Below are 21,507 nucleotides of genomic sequence, written 5' to 3' on the forward strand. Positions count from 1 at the left end.
CTCATAGGAAAGCAGAGGCAGGCACAAAAGAAACTGGTAGGAAAATAGCTATTTTTGAGAATTTGTTGCATTTTGACAAAACTATAAATTAGGAGGCTACAGGAATGGCTGCTTAATCATATTTCACACAGCACCCTGACTGCCACTTACTACTGCTACATTCCATAATCAGTTTTATTTTTCCTCTTGCCTGATTATATTTAGAGTGGCAGTAGATCTTTTGCTACTCCTACAGAGGATATCTATGTATTCTGTAGATGGTATTATATAGCTCTCCAAAGGAATATACCGTAAAAACCCCAACTAGTAATAGGAAGAAAAACAAAGCCCTTCTCACACAGTAATGGCAGCAAAAGCTGTACTACATGGATTATGGTGAGACTTCACTGATGTGACTATTTATAAAAGGATTGTGAGTAGCTTGTTTAGATCAGCTCACTCATTAGGTATCAATTGGCTATAGTTTTTTTTTAAATAAAAAGTCTCCTGGCCCTTTCAAGAACCATCATTTTCAAAGGGAGAGAAATGGTTTTAATTGCTACAGTAAAGTCATAATAAATCCTACAGTTACAGTCACACCTCTGTCCTATTGTTCCATCATTACTCCTGTACTGGCAACATACTAAAGGTGAACTCCGAAAAGGTTTACCAATGCTCTTGCTACACATATGTTAACTTCCATTACTATCAACAGAATATACGCCCCCCCCCCTTTTTTTTTTTTTTTTTTTACTACAATGTTTAATATTAGCCACAGTAAAGGCTAGCATGAACAATTAAGAAAGCCAAGCAAAAGTACTATAATGGACCAGGTCTCAACAAACCTAGATTCATAAATTCCAAGGCCCAGTGGGATCACGGTGATCATCTAGACTGACCTCCAGTGTAACACAGGCCATAGGCTCTAGAAATTATTTGTGGGGAAGTTCTATCTTTTAGAAGAACATCCAATCTTGGTTCAAAAATTGACAGTGATGGAGTATCCACCATCATGACCCTTGGTAAATTGTTCCAATGGTTAACTACTCTCACCTTCAAAATCTACACCTTATTTCCAGTCTGAATTTGTCTAGCTTCAATTTCTAACCACTGCTTGACTTTCAGACCCACATATTGCATTTGTAGGACTGACAATTGCAAAAATGGCTATTTGTAGGCTGAACATATCCACTATGGCAGTGGTTCCAGGCCAATGGGAGCTGCTGGAAGCGGCGGCCAGTATGTCCCTCGGCCTGTGCCACTTCCAGCAGCTCCCATTGGCCTGGAGCAGCGAACCGTGGCCAGTGGGAGCCACGATCGGCCGAACCTGCGGACATGGCACGTAAACAAACCGGCCCAGCCCGCCAGGGGCTTTCCCTGCACAAGCAGCGGAACAAGTTTGGGAACCACTGCACTATGGAAATCAGAACTAACCTGGAGGCTCATACTGTCACTTCTCAGCTCAGAACCACACTTGGTTAACAAAGGGTTGCTGATTTTACCAGTTACACTCAAACTCTCCGGAAAATCTGTAGGTGTCAAAAAACCATTACGAAGAAAGATACTGCTCTAGAGGAACACAGTTCACTGATTTCTGGAGATAGAAAGAATAAGTTAAATTTCAACGAGGACATTGCTATCTGTCCCTTTGAAAGTTAGCAAAACAAACCGGTTACGATCTACATCAGGTCTGTTTTATTATGTATGGAATCAAGGTTGTAGAAGTGTAGGTGATGCACTACTTCATACAAGTGCAAATGGCCCAATTTTCTCCTCATAGGATAAGTGTATCACCTGGGGGCTAGAGGGAATTTAAATTTAATTTTGCACACCTTCCATTGAAATTCTCTTCCCCACCTATTACAAGAGTTTGCTTATACCACCTTGCTGTACATTCAATATAAATAAAAACACAACACAATTCTTTTTAAATTAGACATTGTGGTTGAAATATTGTAAATGTTTTAAGTTACCACGTTACTAAATATTTCTATTATTTTATAGTAATTAAAGAGCTGAAGCCTGTGACTTGATGACTATGACTATTCAAGCACAATTTACATGAAATACACAGGTCAATGGGTTCAGGAAAAAAAAATCATAATTTTTTATAGGCATAACTTTGCTATGTGTATAATTCCTGAAGTGCAAAATTAAGTTTCATTTGTTTTCATACAAAAACATTAGAATGAAAGGTTGAGACAAACAATAAGGAAATTTGCAACTAAAGAGTCTCCAAGACTGAACGTAAAAGAAAATTAAATATCAAATATTTAGTTGGCAAATGAGAACTCCGCTTTTTTGAGAGTTATCCTAAACCATGCATGTTATTTCAACTACATGTTATTTTAATAAAGCTTGCTTTTTTTTTTTTTTTTTAAGAATCCATGGAAAGAAATTTTCACTCTAACCCTGAAGTTATAGTTATAGAAATGCTCAAGACCTGATCCAAAGCATGTTGAACTCAATGGAAAGACTAACTTCAATGGACGTAAGGCTCAGGCCCAAATTGTGTTTCTTTCTATATGATCTTTAAACTTATCTGGACCATTAAAAAACACCCCTTAAGTTATACAAATGGAAAAAAGTCAAAGAGCACTGATATTCAAAACACAGTCAATATGCCATTCGTTTAAAAAATGCTTCTGTGTCTAAACTAACTGCAAAGTTTTTGTCTCGAGTAAATATCTGAAGTAGGATTATACACCCCTGAAAATAGGGGATTGTAGCAGTAGTTCTCTCGGACTAACTGCTATAGGTAGCTATTTTATATATAGATACCTAATTCCTTATCCATATTCTAAAATACACTTCCTTACTTTACAATACATAAACAAAAATCTTTCTCAAATTAATATTGCTTGTATATAGTTAATTATGAGTTCTTACAGCTTCAAGATACCAAACATTCAATTTTTAATAGTATAAATATGGATTACTAAATTTTTGATCTTAAGTATAAAATCTCTATGTAAAACCACATGCTACACCCATCTGTGCAAAGGCCAGGAAAAAAAGTTTGATTTTTCATATAACAAAAGTGCTACTGCAGAACCTTTTGACTGGTTTCATGGACATTTCTGCAGAAACATTGGACGTTTGGCTCAAAAAGTAGGTTTCCTTACAAAGAATTTAAGTTCTTCCCAGAAGATTACAAAGCAAAGTTAGTTTCAGACTGCTTACTTAAAAAGTGTTACTTTATGGCTATGCTACAAGACAAACTGGTATAGTTTTACTGCTCTAACCATTTTCCAGTTTTCAGTGTTACTTTCAGTGTATCTGATTTCAATTTGTTTATACCAGTATGTCCAGTTCTATAATGTTATAGTACACTAAGAGTAAGGGGGAAGATTTCAAAGGCACAAACACAAGTCAGGTGCCCAACTCAGGTTGTGTTTTTGAGTATCTGCCCTTGTGTGTATAAAGTCAGAGTCAAGGAAAAGTAAAAAGACTAGAAATATTTCCTAATGTGCAGCCGCATGTTCCAGGTCATATGTCTATATTTTGCATTACATCATTAAAATGTAACATTTTCTTTGCTACCTTTAGTTTTTTATATAAGTAGCAGACAGTCATAGTTTTATGGCAAAGGGAATAGTTTCATATTGGTCCACAACAGTGAAGTATATCAACAAAGTCAGATCTTAAGCATTTGTTCAGCAGCTGCTAGATGATAAAGAAAGTTCTCTGTAGCTGGTGGATATCGCTTTTGTTTTAGGGCTTCAAAGTTAAGTGTGGGTTTCTCACCATCATCAGAAACTTCAGTAAATGATGCCAGATTAGTCAAAATTTCTTTTGTCTTCAGTGAAATATCCTTAAAATAAGAATAGACAAATAAGCAAGCATGAATAGACTACTAGGAAAATTATTTAACATTATTAACATCTCTGTATAAGATACTAACACAAATAGTATGCAGGGGAAATAATAGGTCAGAACGCATCAATATGCTACTTAAAAAAAAGAAATTTGGAATATTCTTTCTTCAGATCTGATCATGTAAGATGCTGAACATTTAATTCAGGGGTAGCTGGGAGTTCTCAGCATTTCACGGGGTCTAACACCTTTATTTCAAAATAATTACCGCAATGCAATTGTGTAATAGCTAACAGACTCTATTGGTGTGGGAACGGGAAAAAACACAGCATTTTGAAGCCCAATCTTAAATCTGAAGCAGCATATTTCAGGGTTTAAAATGTTACCTATGAATTTTCCCAAGAAGTTATAGTATAAGTGAAGCAAATAACAGATTATAAAATCTTATACCATTGTAAAATCATTTTATTTTAATACGAGTGAAATATATTCAAAGGAATGTCTGGAATTTTTTCAACAACATGAAGTGCCAATAAACTATGTTTTAGTTACTTCATTTATATACTATTATAACCAGGTCAGCAGAACTATTTTAAGAATTTCAATGTATAGTGGTATTTATAAACTAGAGATTGCAACAGATCAACAGACTTTGGGGGAAGCAGGGCCTGACATTTCATTATGGTATTTCTTTCTTTCTTTCTTTCTTTAAATAAAATATTAATGAAAGGAGAAATTTAAACATAAAAGGGACTAACCTTAATTACTTGACTATCTGATTTATCTGGATCTTCTGCAGACTGAACAATGAGTTGACCAATTTCTTTGTGCAATTTTCCCATTGTCATTGCCTCTGGGGAGTAGAGAAAAATACATCATGCATTCATTCTGATCATCTAACCCAGTGCTTCTCAAAGCCGGTCCGCCGCTTGTTCAGGGAAAGCCCCTGGCGGGCCGGGCCGGTTTGTTTACCTACCGCATCCGCAGGTTTGGCCGATCGCGGCTCCCAATGGCCGCAGTTCGCCGTCCCAGGCCAATGGGGGCTGCGGGAAGCGGCGCGGGCCGAGGGATGTGCTGGCCGCCCTTCCCGCAGCCCCCATTGGCCTGGAGCGGTGAACCACGGCCAGTGGGAGCCACGATCGGCCAAACCTGCGCATGCGGCAGGTAAACAAACCAGCCCGGCCCGCCAGGGGCTTTCCCTGAACAAGCAGCGGCCCGACTTTGAGAAGCACTGATCTAACCCATCTAGAACATAATATTTTGCATGTATAGCACCCTTCATCCAAAAACAGTAGTAACAGGTCACTAGCATTTGTAAGAATGGCACCTCTCACCTTTACTCATATGCTCTCTTTAATGGAGCTTCCTGAAAATATTTATGTAGGAGGAAGAATAATAGGACTGTCTACAAGAACTTTTCACAAAAATGTACTTTGAACTTTATCGTATTTTCATGTATTCCCATCACATCTTCTTTATTGCTTTTGCTGGGATAAAATTAATATGCAGAGGTACAATTAGACAAAATACTGTAGATCCTACAATGGCGTTACAGATAAGTTTACTGCTAGTTTCCAGAAAGTATGCTGAAGTTTTTATATAAAGAACTATAAAGTAAAGCTAAATCAAGGTTAACCAAGATCAGGCTTTTTTCTTTATACTTTAAAAATAAGATTTATTTTAAAGAATGAATATTTTAAAGAATTGTTATGAATTTTTAGTAGTGAAATATGCAAATGCATTTAAGTGACAAACTAACATCTGGTAAATCGATGGCAAGCCAAATTATGAGTTCTCCTCATGACCTTTATCTGTCGTTTGACATCCATGGCCGAATTAAGCATTTTTAATAAAACCAAGTTAAGATTTCCTACTGCTCTAAAGGTTTTATCCTCCATGCATTGAGAGTTTTGCAGGCAGCATTTACCCTTGATCATTGGTAGGAGATACAAAACCCAAAGTTCAGTGGGTATGAAAATGGGAATAGTCATTTATAAGGGTTTAGTTCTGGGCTGGATTCATAACCCACCTATGGTTTAGAATGTAACTTTATGAAAATATAAAATGTTTCAGTCACATGTTTTAAATGAAGACTTGTGTATTATACACAAGACCACCCTTCTCCAATTCCATTATTTAGGCATTTACACATGATGACATTATGGCCCAGATTCACCAAAGATCTTCCAGGCTCCCAGCTGAGAAGGACTATGAAAGCTCTAAAATAATTGCTCTCTCATAACTAGCCTGGAAACAGGATGAATATTTTGTTGAATCTGGCTCTATGTTCAGAGTTACAAAGCAAAACCACCACCTCTCGCCGAAACAAAACAAAAACAAATGCTGCCAACCAACCTTTCACTTGCTGGGAAATGGTAATTTCACTGTCTGCCAAATTCACATACACATCATATAGATCCGGTCTATTGCTCACTTTGGAGTCTATAAATCCAGCAATGTAACCTAGGTGGTAGAGATTTACCAAGACAAATTCTGATTAAAAACTTAAAACCAAAAGAGATGTAGTGTAAACTAAAATCTGTTTTAAAATTAAGGACTTGATCCAGCACCCATTGAAGTTAATTGACTTCTTTGGGCATTTGAATAAGCACCTAGTGTATTTTTTGACTTCCGGAGTTTAAAATTAAGAACAAAACACTATACGTAGTAAGGAAGATCATGTTTTCAGTTTCAAAGCTTTCTTGCTACTCAAAATATTAAAAAACAAATCAAAACGTGACTGTGTGTTCACTTTCCAAAGGTGAAATACACTAAGGTCTATAGCAGAGGTCACTATCCTGCAGACTCTCCCAGTCAATCGCAATCTCCGGCTGCTGTGGTGTAGCAGGGCTGCCGCTAAGGCAGGCTTCCTGCCTGCTACAGCCCCACGCTGCTCCCAGAAGCAGCCAGCATGCCACCACAGCCGAGGGAAGGGAGCAGGGGTCTCCACATGCTGCTTGTGCCTGCAAACCCTGCCCCCGTATCTCCCAATGGCCGGGAATGGGGAGCTGTGGCCAATGGGAGCTGCGGGGGCAGCGTCTGCAGAGAGGGGCAGCATGCGGAGTCATGTTCCCCTCCCAAGGGGCCACAGGGACGTGTTGGCCCCTTCTGGGAGCAGCGTGGCCACGTGTGCACTACTGGCTGGCAGGGTGAGGGGGATTGGCCTGGCTTGTGATGGGGAGCAGGTCCTGATGTGCCTGAGTGGGGCCGGGGCAGGCAGGGAGTCTACCTTAGCCCCGCTGTGCCGCCAACCGGGAGCCACCTGAGCTAAATGCACCCCAACCCCCAGCCCTGAGCCCCTCCAGCACTCCATACCCCCTCCTTCACTCCAAGCCTCTGCCCCAGGCTCAGCCCGGAGCCCCCTCCCACACTCTGAACCCTTCAGCCCCAGCCCAGAGCCCGCACCCCCTCCTGAACTCCAACCCCCTGCCCCAGCCCGGTGAGAGTGAGTGAGGGTGGGGGAGAGCGAGTGACGGCAGGGGAGGGGGGAGGAGACGGAGTGAGCAGGGCGGGGCTTCGGGGAAGATCCTGGGTTGAACTTAAATTCGGAAAGTGATTTTGTGCCTAAAAAGGTTGGAGATCACTGGTCTATACACTAAGAGACTCCATTAAAGTGCTCTTAGTGGCTATTTGGGTCAGGAATATGATGGTAGTGGCAGCAGAACGTTTTCTGATTTACAACATGCCGGCTAGGTTCATCTCAGTATGCCTTCTCTTATAGCAGCTGTTTTGAAGTGTGGTTTGGTGATTTTGATGAGCTGAGGTATACACTAGTGGTAAAATAGTCAAACAAACATTAAAAATACTTGTTAACTATAAAACTGATTATCCGAAAGAGACAAGAGTGAGGAAATTCAGGGTTAAGAATACTGCTAAATCCTTCGTTCACTCTGTTGTGTCCAGGTTTTAGGGGGAGGGGGGGCGAGGAGTAGACGCTTTCGATCTTTTGATGTATTATATAACATTTACACTCAATAGAAATCACAAATCAGATTCTTACAGCATGGGGAGGCCATTTGTGACTACAATAAACAGCCACCAACTGACCCAGTGGAGCACATTCAGAACAGAATTCCAATTACTTCTTGTTAATTAAGTGAAATACCCACTATTACTTTGAGTTACTTTTTTGCAGTTAAGAAATAAGAAAAATAATCATCATTAACCACATACATGCTTTGAAGGTAATCTTATTTGGGTTGAAGGCATGTTACATCAACCCCTCTGTAACACTGCATTAACTCCTTCATTCCCTCTGACCCAAAACAACATCAAAAGGAAACAAGCTTACTTCCCTACCTCCCTTTTCCCCCCTATTTATTTAGGAAGTTAATAAGTTTACAAATCCCTGCCATGTAAATATCAGAAATAAAATAATCATTACAACAATTAGTTTTTGTTTAAAGAGACATTATACAGGAATCTGGTCTATTTAGCAGGATGTTACCATATTACAGAGTGAGCATCATTACAACACCTATGTCATTCCTAGTGATTTTATTAAATTGAATGAAATCTCTATGTAGACATATGTTAAATATGTGTATCGAATGCTACTATTCAAAAATACTGAGCAGGTATGCTGAGTTTTTTGAAGAATTTAATTTGAGTACTAAACAGAAGGTAACTAACTATCTACATATCTATCCGTCCTCTGTCTATTTTGCTGGATACATAAATGGTATATTAAATTTTTCTGTAACCACAACCTCCCATATTTTTTCAACCATTCCCCAATGGTTGGGCTATTTTTCTTTTCCCAATAGGAGGCTACAAATGGCTGAGCAGCTTCTAACAGATGAGAGATTAATTCTTCATTTCCTTTTGTGTGACCATTTCCACTAGGAGGCCCCAGAAAGATTACTAAAAGATTATTTGGTAATAACTATCCCTCAATTTGTGATATTTGGTTCCGGATTACATTCCAATACTCACTAATGACAGGCTCTGTCTTCTTAGTAACTAAAGGAAATCATTTACAGTAGCTTGGGGGGGAGGGAGGAAGTACAATCCATCTGGATGGAACCACCAATAAAACTATTTATCTGATCTTTAATTTAATGTAAAACACATGCTTTTTTTTTTTAAAAGAAAAAATGTACAGTCTAACTTCTATGACAGATTTAAAGAATTAAAAATCCTCAAAAGGAATTTATGATGGAAATAGCAAGAGATTTTTCATGACATTATTGCTAAAGGATGTTGCTCCAATGTAGATGAAATTAACATTATGAACAAAGTTTGACTGATAATTTATTACTACCTGTGCAGGTCTTTAATGCTTCCAGTTCATCATCATTTAAATGAACATACGAATGAAGAATTGACCAGTCCTGTCGATGCCACACTAAAGCAGGGAGAGTCCTAAGGAAATGAAGTTAGCATTTGAAACTAAGTATATTTTTTTCTTGTACTAATCGGTGACTTAGCACTTCATACTGTAAAGCTTTAGAGAGAAATATAAATTTTGTGACATTAAGAATCTCTTGTATATGAGAGCACGCATACAGACATACACAGATAATTGAGGGTCCTTATATTATTGGTATTCATTCTATTTTTAAGGCCCCAGTTCAGGAAAGCACTTAAACACATACTTTGGTTTCACTGAAATCAATGGGATCTAAGAACATGTTTAACTTTAAGCATTTACTTTAGTGCTTTCCTGAATATAGATACTTTCCAGAATCAGGGGCTAATGCATTTTTATTTACAGGTATGTGCTATACCTGGTAAACTCCTGGATAACTTCTATTCTTGGGTGATATACAACAATTCTTTTCTTTAACATCAGTGCAGTGAATAGGATAACTGTTTCCATACCAAACTGAGATACTAGATCTACGAGACAGGAAAGAAAGACATTATGGTATCACAAGAGTATCTTCTGGCAATATTTCTTTAAAAATTATGGACAAGTCACCAGACATCACTATACTCAGAACAGTTCATATTAGTTACTTATCTGAACAGAATTTGGAACTTGATATATAAATCTATTTTATATGGCTGCAGAATGGCATTGTGGATTTCATATTTAAATAAGATATAAGTAATCAGTTGACTATAGATTTATTTTTAACCTTTGATTGAACCTGCAAGGTAAGCCTTTCGGGCATCAAAATCTTTGCTGAGGAAAGATCCATTTTCTTCACTCTGGCAGATCCCCTTTGTAAGAACTGCAATGTAACTCTCCATCATTTTAACTGGACTCCCATGCTTCAGGTAGATTCTGCGTTAAAAAAGTGAAAATATTTAGTTTTTGTCTATGATGGTGTGAACAGTACAGATAGGCAAACGAAAAGGTCATGGTATCACCAAAACACTGATTTGGAAGAATTCTGATTTTAAGACACATGATTGGGTCAGCATGAGCACAAAAACTTGTCTGTTTTTTGGATCTATGGTCAACTCATGTTCTTATTAGGATTTCCTGTTTCAAAAATGAATGGGAGCTATAGTTTCAGTATAAAACAAGTAAAAAACAAAAACAAAAAAAAATTTGTGGATTTATAAAAGATTTGTTTTGTGAAGGGCAAAACTCCTCATATTCTTCATCTGATTTTTAAATACCTATCATATGATCAGTTACTTCATGATTATCAAGAAAGGTACAGCTGACAGGAGACATGCTATACGGGAGACAAATGCAAAGTCTCTCAGTCTGTCCCTTGTACATAGAAAAAAGAAACTCTCCCCCCTCTTAATATACATTTGTTAATCATCTCTCTTCCTCTCAGCTTTAACTACCGGTAAGTTTCCCCTGGAAAAGGAGAAAGGAATTCAGATGTAGGAACACCGTACCTAAAGCTTCAAAACAGATTATTTCAAAAATAGTGTTATAGATGTTTCTAAGCTGCCATCTTCCATTTTAGTTTCCCTACAAAGCTACTGTCACATTTATTTTTAAATTCAACTATAATTTTCAGATCATTTAGAAAGACACTCAGTTAATAACCTCCACCTTATAAGATACATACACACACAGAGAGAGAGAGAGAGAGAGAGAGAGAAAACAAGTCACAACCAACCTAAATAGTTTATGCAACAGTGAAACACAAAGATCACAGAGGCTCTTTCAGTATTTATTACATTTTGAAAACATGTTCTTGGGGAAAAAAAGCGGTGAAAATAAAGAATTTTATTTTTATGGTAACATATGTTGAACATTTGCCTATGTTCTTAATTTTATCACATGGACACAAAATAGCCAGTTGTACTTAATCACAGACCTAGAATTTATATAGTTGCAATAACGAATCATAATACAGAATCCCAGCAAACATTCATATTGTTAGACAACATGTATCGTTCAGCCTCCCAGTTTGGCAAGACCTAAGTATTTAAACATTTGCACTAAATACAGCTTTTATACAGACCTACACAATATCCTAGTGAAGGCAGCATATTTCTCCGGGTTAAAATCTTTGGCAGTCAGAACAATAGAAAAGTGAGTCACCTGTCCAAAACACACAAAAAAACATGCAGGTTGTTTTATATACTTCCATTTTAATTCAGGTAATGCTTACATTACTGAATTTAATGCAACACTCATACAAGACATTATAGTACCAGGAGAGTGTGAGACAGCTGCAAATCTCATTTATATGCAGGAAAAAAGACATAGCTAATGGCTTCTGACTTGACCCACTTTCACTGAGTCGGAGTTATCAATATTTGGTGGATTAAACAACAACAACCACCCCCCACCCTTAAACATGAGAAAGTTACCTGCCCCCACCTTATTAACCTCCTACTGCAGATATTATAGATTACAATGGCGTGAGGAGAAGGACAGAACCATGGTGGGGGATTCGGAGGTGGAGGTGGAGAGGGTGGGAGAAGGACAGGAAGAATCATCATATAGGAATGCTTTTTACTTCACATGGAATGCCACAATGCTACTAGTCTTACAACAACTTATTAAGGGACCTTAATGTCAGAGTACAGAAGAAATGAAAGTGCATCTGTAATATTTCGCTTATCAGTAATAAAGATGAATACATATACAATTCAATCCTTCAGAAAAGCACAATAAATCATGTACCAAAATAGAGACTTTGAATGCTAAGGTACATTTTAAAATAGACATATATTTTAGCAGAAATGTAGAGAATGCAACAATGAAAAACCTATTTTAGCCATAAATAATGAGTGAGATATAACAATGCTGTTCAAAGACTAATTTTACAGCCTGGGTCCCAAGCATTATGTCTGCATTTTTGTAATATCTAACAAACTGTCCAAAACCTTTTCCATTGGACATATTAGAGATAGCATAAGATGGTCAGAAAATTGGGTGTAAGTGGCATTCTGTAAGTGTGCAAAATTAATCTCTTACACTCTGAGGGGAAAAGAAGGGGGTGGGAGGGATGTAACAGAAAAGGTATTTACAGCCAAAAAAATAGACAAGTCAAGGGAAGTTCTACAAAGTCTATCCTGCAGTGATGAAAACTGCTTAAAAACAAATAGAATGTAACATAAAGCAAGGATATGCACACTGTTCCTTCCTGCCTATATCTTTTCCTAATATCAGCCTATTATCCTTTCAGCCTATTCCTTTCCAAAGCTTCCTATGTAACTTCTTTCCTCTACATTGCCTGGAGTAGCCTCCCTGTTCTCATACACCAAACAACTACTCTCTTCTGATCCAAATAATCAGTCCAAATCTGCCAGGTCTATCATCTTTAATCTTCCATTCTAACAAAATTTATGCCATCATAAATTCTATTAAAACACCCCCAAAATTAAAATCCATGATGCACCCAACTTTCTCCTTTTCATCATTACATGGAAATTCCCCCTCTCACCTTTTATCCTCCTCCATTTCTTTACTACTTTTCTCCCCACAATGACCCATGTCCGTTATTCTTTTGTTATTTCTTGGGTCTAACTTCAAATTGTAAGCGCAGGGAAGCTATTACTAAACATATCTAGGATTAATAATAATAATAATAATAAAGTTCTCCTTGTCATTACTTTAACTTATAACCATGCCACAGAAGATATCCTTAATGCTTTAGGAGCCAAATTCACCCTTAAGTGGAAACTGATGCAATCCCATTGATTTCAAAGGCCTGGTCCTCAATAAGCCCCCACTTCGGACTAAGGTACGCAAATTCAGCTACGGTAATAACGTAGCTGAATTCGAAGTACCTTAGTCCGAACTTACCGCGGGTCCAGACGTGGCAGGGAGATGCCGCGTACTCCTCTCGCCGAGCTGGAGTACCAGCGTCACTTCCGGGATCGATTTATCGCGTCTTAACCAGACCCGATAAATCGATCCCAGAACATCGATTGCCTGCCGCCGGACCCTCTGGTAAGTGAAGACGTACCCAAAAAAGGGAGTTGCATCCGCTTACTCAAGGGCTGCATATATACCCCTTTCTTTTTACCCAGCCACACCCCCTTTTTTGCTGCTCATAGAGAGGCCAAAGAGGGAGTGTATATTACACTTGTTTTGCATATGCACAGAATACTAAACTGGTATAAAGTACATTAATCTGCTACTCACAAAATGTTTGCCCAATGACTTCAGTAGGAAAGGACTACCAAGAATCAAGCCCTATTGTGCTAGGAACTCTACAGTCTTCTTTCAACCTCTATTGCCAAGATTTAGCGTCATACTACACGTGATTTTTAGGCAAAAATCTTCATTGTTTTCCGTGAGAATTCATGCTTAAAAGCTTGTGCCAGGAAGAGGCTCTTAGCTTTTCCTCCTCTGAAATATTTTTAATTTTTATGAAAAACAGTGAGCTTTGTACTTATTTTCCAGAAGCAAGCGGTTACACTGTATTTCAACCCCAAAAATAATCTGAAAAAATAATTTTAAAAAGTTCACAACTATGGAAGACCATAAAACGTACTCAGGGAATTTCAAAACTGCAAAATATGGATCCAATCCTGTAAACACTTACTCTTGAGCATGTGCGTGTTCCTGAGAACAACCCCATTCTTTCCATTAGAACTATTACCACTAGTAAGTACCCCAGCTAGTAGTAAAGCATTTGCAGAACTAGGCCCCAAAACACTGCTTTAGACCGCTTTATTGGTGATTCAGTCCCACCTTTTCCAAGACTGAAGAATCTTGAACTTCCACTGTTGTGATATAGAACCATGATCTTCTATACTGGCCAAATACAAAGGTGTGAAGCAGTTTATTTTCATCTGTAAGGCAGCATTTTCTCAGCAATAGATCCCTCATTTCAGCTGTTGTGGAGGGATAACACCATACCCACAGAGCATCTCCATTGGTGTCTTTTTCTATGGTGGAAAGATGTTCACTGTGAGAATGCCAAACAGCAGCAAGGAAGTAAATTGATTGGTTAATCAGATCTGTTTACTGGAATCAGCTTAACATCCATCCCATTTTACACTAACTATATCAGTACCCACTCATGCCTTGACTGTTAAAGTTGTCTGTTCATGGTTCTGTTATTAACTTTTATTTTCAGGTATTTATAGCATTTTGTTGTAAAAGTCTGCTCTTGGCATGCAAAGTCCCAGCCAGGTGAGGCTTTTGAGTATGTGGAAAAATAAGAATTGTAGTTTTCAAAGGTGCTGTCTCCAGTTATGCAAACGCTTGCGCACTTAACTTTAAGCATGTAAGTAGTCAAATTGACTCCAATGGAATTAGTGTGGTGCTCAAAAATAAGCATGCACTTAAGTATTTATAGAACCCTTAATTGCATCATTTAAAATCTCCATCATTCAAACTGTCACAATGCTTTGAAGTGGTAAAGCATCATTATTAACTGTTTATTGTTAAACTAACAGACTTATTTGGACTATGAAATTATCAATTAGTTCTAAATGGATAAACTCTCTCAATTAACAATACTTTCACTTTGTATTTCAATAAGGCTTGGTCCACACTGGGGCGGGGGATCGATCTAGGAAACGCAACTTCAGCTACGAGAATAGCATAGCTGAAGTCGACGTTTCCTAGATCGAATTAAGTTTACTTACTGCGGGTCCACGCTGCGCAGGCAAACTCCCGTCGACAGTACTTTCTCCTCTCGGCGAGCAGGAGTTCCGCAGTCGACGGGGGAGCGCTTCTGGGATCGATTTATCGCGTTCAGATGAGACACGATAAATCGATCCCAGAAGATCGATCTCTACCCGCTGAATCAGGCGGGTAGTGTAGACCAAGCCTAAGTAATAACTAAAATAATGGCATCTTATATTTATATGGCATCTATATGCTATAGAAGGGGTATATTATCTGTCTGAGCATTTATAGGCTTCGTTCCCAAATGCTGTACCAACCACATGCCAAATGTTGCCTTCAGATACCCCCACATATTTCCAATGGTTTGTATCAGAGGGCAGGTTCTGGCTCTTTTGCATGCAGGAAGTTTTAATCAATACATGCTTTAAAATAAACTGGCATAATTAACAAAAACAAGCAACACTTGGACACTTATATGATGCTGTCCATCTCCAAACGCATTTTATACCGAGAGGCGGAGATATGTTGTTAGCCGCATTTTTATGGATGGGCAGAGGGCCACCTGTTGCTGGGCGGTTCTGGGGTTCACACCTCCATTATAGAATCACAGAAATATATGGCAGGAAAGGACCTCAAGAAGTATCAAGTCCTGCCCCCTGCGCTGTGGCAGGACCAAGTAAACCTAGACTATATCTGACAGATGTTTGTCCAACTTGTTTTTAAAAGTTTCCAATTATGGGGACTTCACAATCTCCCTTGGAAGCCTATTCCAGAGCTTAATTACTCTTATAATTAGAAAGGTTTTCTTAAATTGATTACTGTGCTCTTTATAACAGCCCTAACATATTGGAAGACTATCAGGTTGTGTCTCAGTCTTCTTTTCTCAAGACTAGTTTCTCATGTCTAGTTTTTTTAACCTTTCCTCATAATTCAGATTTTCTAAACCTTTCATCATTTGTGTTTAGGCTGACCAGACGTCCCGATAAAATCCCGATAAAAGTTGTTTGTCCCGCATCCCAACAGATGTATAGGGTCGGGATGCCATTTGTCCCGATATTCTGACTCGGGCTTTTTGTTTGGTTGGTTGGTTGGTTGGTTGGGCAGTGCTCCGGACCTGCTCCCACCATGTGTCCCGATATTTTGTTCATGTAATCTGGTCATCCTATTTGTGTTGCTCTCCTCTGAACTCTTTCCAATTTGTCCCCATCCTTCCTAAACTGTATTGCCCAGAATTGGACGCAGTACTCCAGGTGTGGCTTCACCAGTGTCAAGTAGAGCAGGACATTTACTTCCTGTGTCTAATATGCAACATTCCTGTTAATACACCCCTGAATCATATTAGTCTTTTTTGCAGTTGTGTCACACTGATGACTCATTTCAGTTTGTGTTCCACTATAACCTCCAGAGTCTTTTCAGCAGTATTACCACCAGTTATTCCCCATTTTCTGCTATGCATTTGATTTTTCCTTCCTAAGTTAACTACTTTGCAGTTGTCCTTATTGAATTTCATCTTGTAGAATTCAGATCAATCCTCTGATTTTTCAGTCATTTTGAATTTAAAACCTGTCCTTCAAAGTGCTTGCAACCCCTCCCAGCTTGGTGACATCTGCAACTTTTATAAGCATGCTCTCCACTCCATTATCCAAGTCATTAATGAAAACATTGAATAGTACTGGACCCAGGACCGATTTCTGCGGGGCCCCACTAAATACACTCTCCCAATTTAACAGCAAACCACTGATAATTACTCTTCGAGTATGGTCTTTCAACCAGTTGAGTTGAAAGCACCTTATAGTAATTTCATCTAGACCACATTTCCCTAATTTACTTAGGAGAACTTCATGCAGAACTGTGTCAAAAGCCATGCTAAAGGTATGTAAGGTGGACAAAAGAGGAAAAGTTCCCCTGGTAGGTTACTGCCCGGCCCAGGCCCCACATGTGAAGGAGAAAGGTTGGGGTGGTGCCTCAAAGAGTGAGATGGGTTTGATGGGTGCTGCCCCCCTACCCAGGAGCGCTGAGAGCCATTGAACCCAACTGTAAACCTTGTATATGATGGAAACCACTTCAAGCCAAGGGGTGCAGCAGCACCCCTAGTTCCAGCACCGCTGCCCCCACACCACCACAAGAGCCCCACCCTCCGCTGAAGGGGCAGAGGGTCCTGTCAAGGAGCTGGAGTCTGGGGCTGGGCAGGGGGGTCTGCCCCTCCCCAGCACAGAGAGCTACCCTGGGGTAGCTACACCAGGGGCAAAGGGCCCAGCCCCAGGGGTGTCCTTACCAATCAGCCCCACGCCTAGCAGCAGCTGAATCTCCGGCTCTGCCATCTTCCTGCTGCCCGGAGCGCACCAGGCCCGGCCCAGCCCAGCCCTCTCCCCCTCTTCCTAGGTCCCGCGCAGTGGCTGCCGCCTGAGCGCCCAGGCCCTGCCCCGCCTCAGACCGGCTCCGCCCGCTGTCCTGGCACCGCCTTCGGCCCTAGGCCCGGCCCCGCTGCTTCCCCGCCTCCCAGGCCCCACGCAGGACGCAGACTCGGCCTCGGTCGTTGGCGCCTCCGAGCAGAAGCCTGGAGGATCAATGGGGTCGGGGCGCAGCGGCTGCCCGGGCAAGGGCTGGGCTTTTCCCCTGCTCGCTTGAAACCGGGGCCCCTCCAGCAAGCCGGGGCTGGCCTGGCCTGGCCTGGCCTCCCGGGGCCCCTCCACCTGGCCTTCCTTCGCCCCCGGGACCGCTCCGGCGGGTCCGACCTCCCCTCCAACCCGCCCCCGGGGCCCCTCCGGAGGGTCTGGCTTCTCCCCCAACCCGACCCCCCGGGCCACTCTGAGTGACCTGGTCTCCCCACCTCTCGGGTCGCTTCCCTGGGACTCTTCCGTTCGACCTCCCCACGTGCCCCTAGTGCTACATCCCGGGCCCCCTCTGGGTGACCTCCCCACCCCTGAATGCTTTGGGTGGCTTCCCCCACCCTCTCGGTCTCTCCTCTCTGTGATTTCCCCACTGTGACTCAGTAAATAATTTTTCGGTTTGGGGGCTGAACTGAACAATCTGAATAAATAAATAAAATCTGTTAGTTTCTAAGTGAAACTGATTTTTTTTTCTCAGTTGCCAAAACCCAGAACTGAAAACATTTCATTCAGGTTGAATGAAACTTTTCTAATGTCCTTCTGAAACAATATTTCAAAACAAAACCGTAAGGCTTGAAGCGAAATGTTGATACAAAATGTTGATCAGAAACGATAATGCAAAATGAAATAGTTCATTTAAAAAGAATGTCAAAATGGTTTATTTCAAACATGTCAAAATGAACCGTTTTTACTTTTCTTAAAAAAAAAAAAAATCCTAATGTTCAAAACTGCATTTTTAAACTAATTTACTGTATAATCCAAAAGTTTTGTTCCTCTCTATTCCGCACCCTCGGGCAGCACCAATGTGCACACTTGAACTCCATCCATGTTTACTGGTGAATTGTCAATATATTTTGATGTTTACTTAGGGTCCGTTGCTTTGATAAATTACACTTCTGGTGTGTGTGTGTGGGGGGGGGAGCATTTCCCATTCTTAAATGTGTATCACTGATGATAATTATGTACGTGGATCTCTATTGTTGTTGATATGTATTATTCCTATATGCCTACCTGAAGAGTGTCAGTATCACCCCTTAAATATGTACCTGTTTGCAGGATCAGGCCATAGTCTGAAGGTGTCTCTTTCTGCTTATTTAGCTTTTTATCTGTCCCTTAAAGCCTTCTCCTTTGCAACCATGTGAAACAGCTTTCTCCATATCACTACCTTTCCAATCTATTGTCAAACAGGAGATGAAAACTATCTTTTTTACTTTTGTTCATTACTCTGAATTTTTCTCTTTCTCTGCTATTAATTTTCTATTTTAACTTTGTAACTATTTGTATTATTTAACTCTGAGTTATTTAATTCTGTAAATCATTGATGGGTACAATTTGTTATACAAAATACGGTTGTATTGCTTAGAAGTCTTATTTTATTATCAATTGTTTTTATTACGGTTATGTCTAGAGGTTCCAAACAGAATTTGGGCCCAGGAATGTTTGGCACTATACAAATACATACAAAATACAGATCTTCCAAAGTCTTATGTAAAGTTAAGCACATGCATAAATGTAGGATTGAGGCCTACCTGTTTTCTTCTCTTTTGAGTACCTCTTCACTGGATTGTGTACCTCTCTTCCTTGACTATTCTGAAGATGGAAAATTGTGTCTCACTGTTCTTTGAATATGTCAATAAAGTAGTGGATAAAGTAGAATCAGTTGACATTATTTAGACTTCCAAAAGTCCTTGATTCGAGGCTACTAAAGAAGCCAGCAGTCATGGGGTGGAGTGAGAGGCAAAGTATTGTCATAGATCAAAAACTGTCTAGGAGACAGAAAGCAGAGTACGATCAAGTGGTCAGTGTTCATCAGGAGCCTCAAGGTTCCATATGAGGTCTTGTTTAATATATTTATTAATGATCTAGAAAGGGGGGTGAGTATTGAAGTAGCAAAATTTGCAGATGCCACAAAGTTATTCAAGTTAGTCGGGACCATGGAGGACTGTGAGGAACTTCAGAGAGACCTAAAGGAAAGTGAATGGGGAACACAATGGCAAATTAAACTCATTGTTGATTAACACCAAGTAATGCACACTGGAGAAAAAATATTAAACTAAATTAAACTAAATTAAATCAACCCTTACAAGGTTCTAAATGAACTGTATCAGCTCAAGAAAGGGACCCTGTAGACAACACAGGAAAGACTTCTGCTAAATGTGCAGCTGCAGTAAAAAAAAGCTAATAAGTTAGAATGCATAAGGAATAGGAATAATACAAAGAATATTATAATGTCTTTATACATATCAATGGTGTGGTCTCCCCCTGGAATATTGAGCACCACATCTCAAAAAAAATATAAAGGGCATAATAAAACTCATATAGAGATTTAAAAGATTGGGATTGTTTACCTTAGAAAGGACATGTATAAGAGGGAGCATGACAAAAGTATATAAAATAATGAACTGACGAAGTAGATTGGGAATCACTGTTCTCCCTATCTCATACTTCAGGAACAAGGGGATGTTCTGTGAAATTAAAAGTTGGGAAATTCAAAACTGATTAAATAGTTTTTCACACAATGTGTAATTAGACTGTGAAACTCACCCCCAAAGGAAGTTGTTGAGGACAAGAAGTTACCAAAATTCAAACCAAGTTTGGATATGGATAAAGGAATATCTGGAGTTATAATTAATAACAAAATTGAAAGGAATATTAAACTCTGTGCTTCAGGATTTAGTCAATCTCTAACTACAGGAGATGAGGAAGTGGCCTATCCCACATCTGTCTACACTGGGGTTCTTACACCTTTCTCTGACCCACCTAATACTGACCACTGTCAGAGACAGGATACTGGACTAGATGGACCGCAGGTCTGATCCAGTATGACAATTCCTATGTTCGTTCTATCCTTTTTTGAGAGTGGGGGTAAGAGGTGGAGTAAGGGAAAGAAAATATTTCTAGAACAAACACAATGCTTATCAGAAGTCCTCCATTCCACACCCAGCCTCTGTTTGATTCCTCCTGCTCTTCCTGCAATTAACAGAAACAATCATTTATTTCTGATAAAATAACTATTTGAGAGAGTGCTGGGTGCCTCCTGGCTCTCATCCTATTATTGAACCACCATTTAAAATATATTGTTATGTATATTGCACTGTAATTGTTTTGAGACTTTATATGTGTTTTTGTGGCTGTACAATATTGAAACAATGAAAAAACAAAAAGAAATCAACAATAGAAAGAAAACTTTATTCTTCTATTAAAAAAGTAAAAATTCCATTAAAAATACAGCAAGACAAGAATAAATTGTCTCCTCGCCACCATAAATAGCCAGACTTCAGACCTGAACCTTCCCCCTACTCTATATAGTTCTGGAAAATGTGCTCATGTTCAGGGAAGCCAATGCTGGAAGGCTTTCATCTGGTGAAGTGTGCATGTCTGAGCTCAAGAGTAAAATTTGTCATGTCATGTGTTTTCCTTGCTTTTGTGGTTTTGTGTTAGATGTTCTGTATAGAGCAACCTTAACTCACACAAAATTTATTTTTCTGTATTTATTTCCCAGTTTGTTTTTTAGTTTACGAAAGGATCTCCCGCCTCCCAATGGCTAATTTCTCACAGCACTGAGATCTAAAGTGCCAAGCAAACTGATCCTTGAACTGGCTGAACAGTTTGATGAAGAACAGGCTCTTCAGCTTTGGTGGCTGTGGCTTTCATGAAGACTGGGAGCTCCAAAGCTGGCTGAAATAGCTTCACAAAGAACAAGACTGTTGACGCAACAGCTGCTGCTTTGTCAAAGATGCTGTTTTCCATGAAACTGTTTAACCGGTTCAAGAGTCACATTTGTGATGAACCTGCTAAACAGCTTCATGGAGCTCCACAAGGGAACAGTTACTAGTAGTCTAGAGAGCATCCCAGTAATCCCGAAACTGTTCAGCCACTTCAGCAGCCGTGCTCAGCCAGGACATAAATCATGGTCTCCCTCTCCTAAAAACACCATCTAATCATGGTCTCAGTCTGCTAACTGTGATGTAAACCATCAATGATAATGTCAATCTCTAGGTTTTTTCACTATTTTTACTTAACAATTACATAACTTTGGAGAACCCACCAAACTCTCACTAGATACTTTTTTTTTTTTATTACTTTCTACAGATTATAGTTTTTGCGCTAGAGGAGCCTGAAAAATCATGACACTGAGGGTGAACTTTGTTT

The 21,507-nt window shown here is 39.6% G+C and overlaps 1 protein-coding gene across 2 annotated transcripts; it reads right to left on the bottom strand.

Moving 5' to 3' along the window:
• Window positions 1-1,651: 1,651 nt before the first annotated feature.
• On the bottom strand, window positions 1,652-17,161 carry DENND10 (DENN domain containing 10). 2 transcript variants are annotated; one of them, XM_054033607.1, is made up of 9 exons: window positions 17,022-17,161; window positions 13,862-14,058; window positions 11,175-11,254; window positions 9,879-10,027; window positions 9,525-9,636; window positions 9,059-9,159; window positions 6,151-6,258; window positions 4,554-4,648; window positions 1,652-3,793 (listed from the first exon to the last, which is right to left on the bottom strand). In XM_054033607.1, exons 1-9 carry the CDS (start codon window positions 17,065-17,067, stop codon window positions 3,617-3,619), a joined length of 1,065 nt encoding a protein of 354 aa, XP_053889582.1. In that variant the 5' UTR covers window positions 17,068-17,161; the 3' UTR covers window positions 1,652-3,616. The 2 variants fall into 2 exon arrangements, with proteins under 2 accessions (XP_053889582.1, XP_053889583.1); XM_054033608.1 differs by lacking the exon at window positions 13,862-14,058 and having other exon boundaries at window positions 17,022-17,108.
• Window positions 17,162-21,507: the final 4,346 nt, after the last annotated feature.

This window comes from Malaclemys terrapin, chromosome 7, assembly GCF_027887155.1.
Source record: "Malaclemys terrapin pileata isolate rMalTer1 chromosome 7, rMalTer1.hap1, whole genome shotgun sequence".
Lineage (NCBI taxonomy): Eukaryota > Metazoa > Chordata > Testudines > Emydidae > Malaclemys > Malaclemys terrapin.

Coding starts and splice junctions, on each gene's coding strand:
- DENND10 (XM_054033607.1), bottom strand. CDS start 17,067: ATGGCAGAGCCGGAGATTCAGCTGCTGCTAGGCGTGGGGCTGATTG. Junction 11,255..13,861: donor ATTCTTCAGTCTTGGAAAAG/GTGGGACTGAAT, acceptor TGTTTTGGACAG/GTGACTCACTTTTCTATTGT. Junction 4,649..6,150: donor CATTTCCCAGCAAGTGAAAG/GTTGGTTGGCAG, acceptor TCTACTCCCCAG/AGGCAATGACAATGGGAAAA.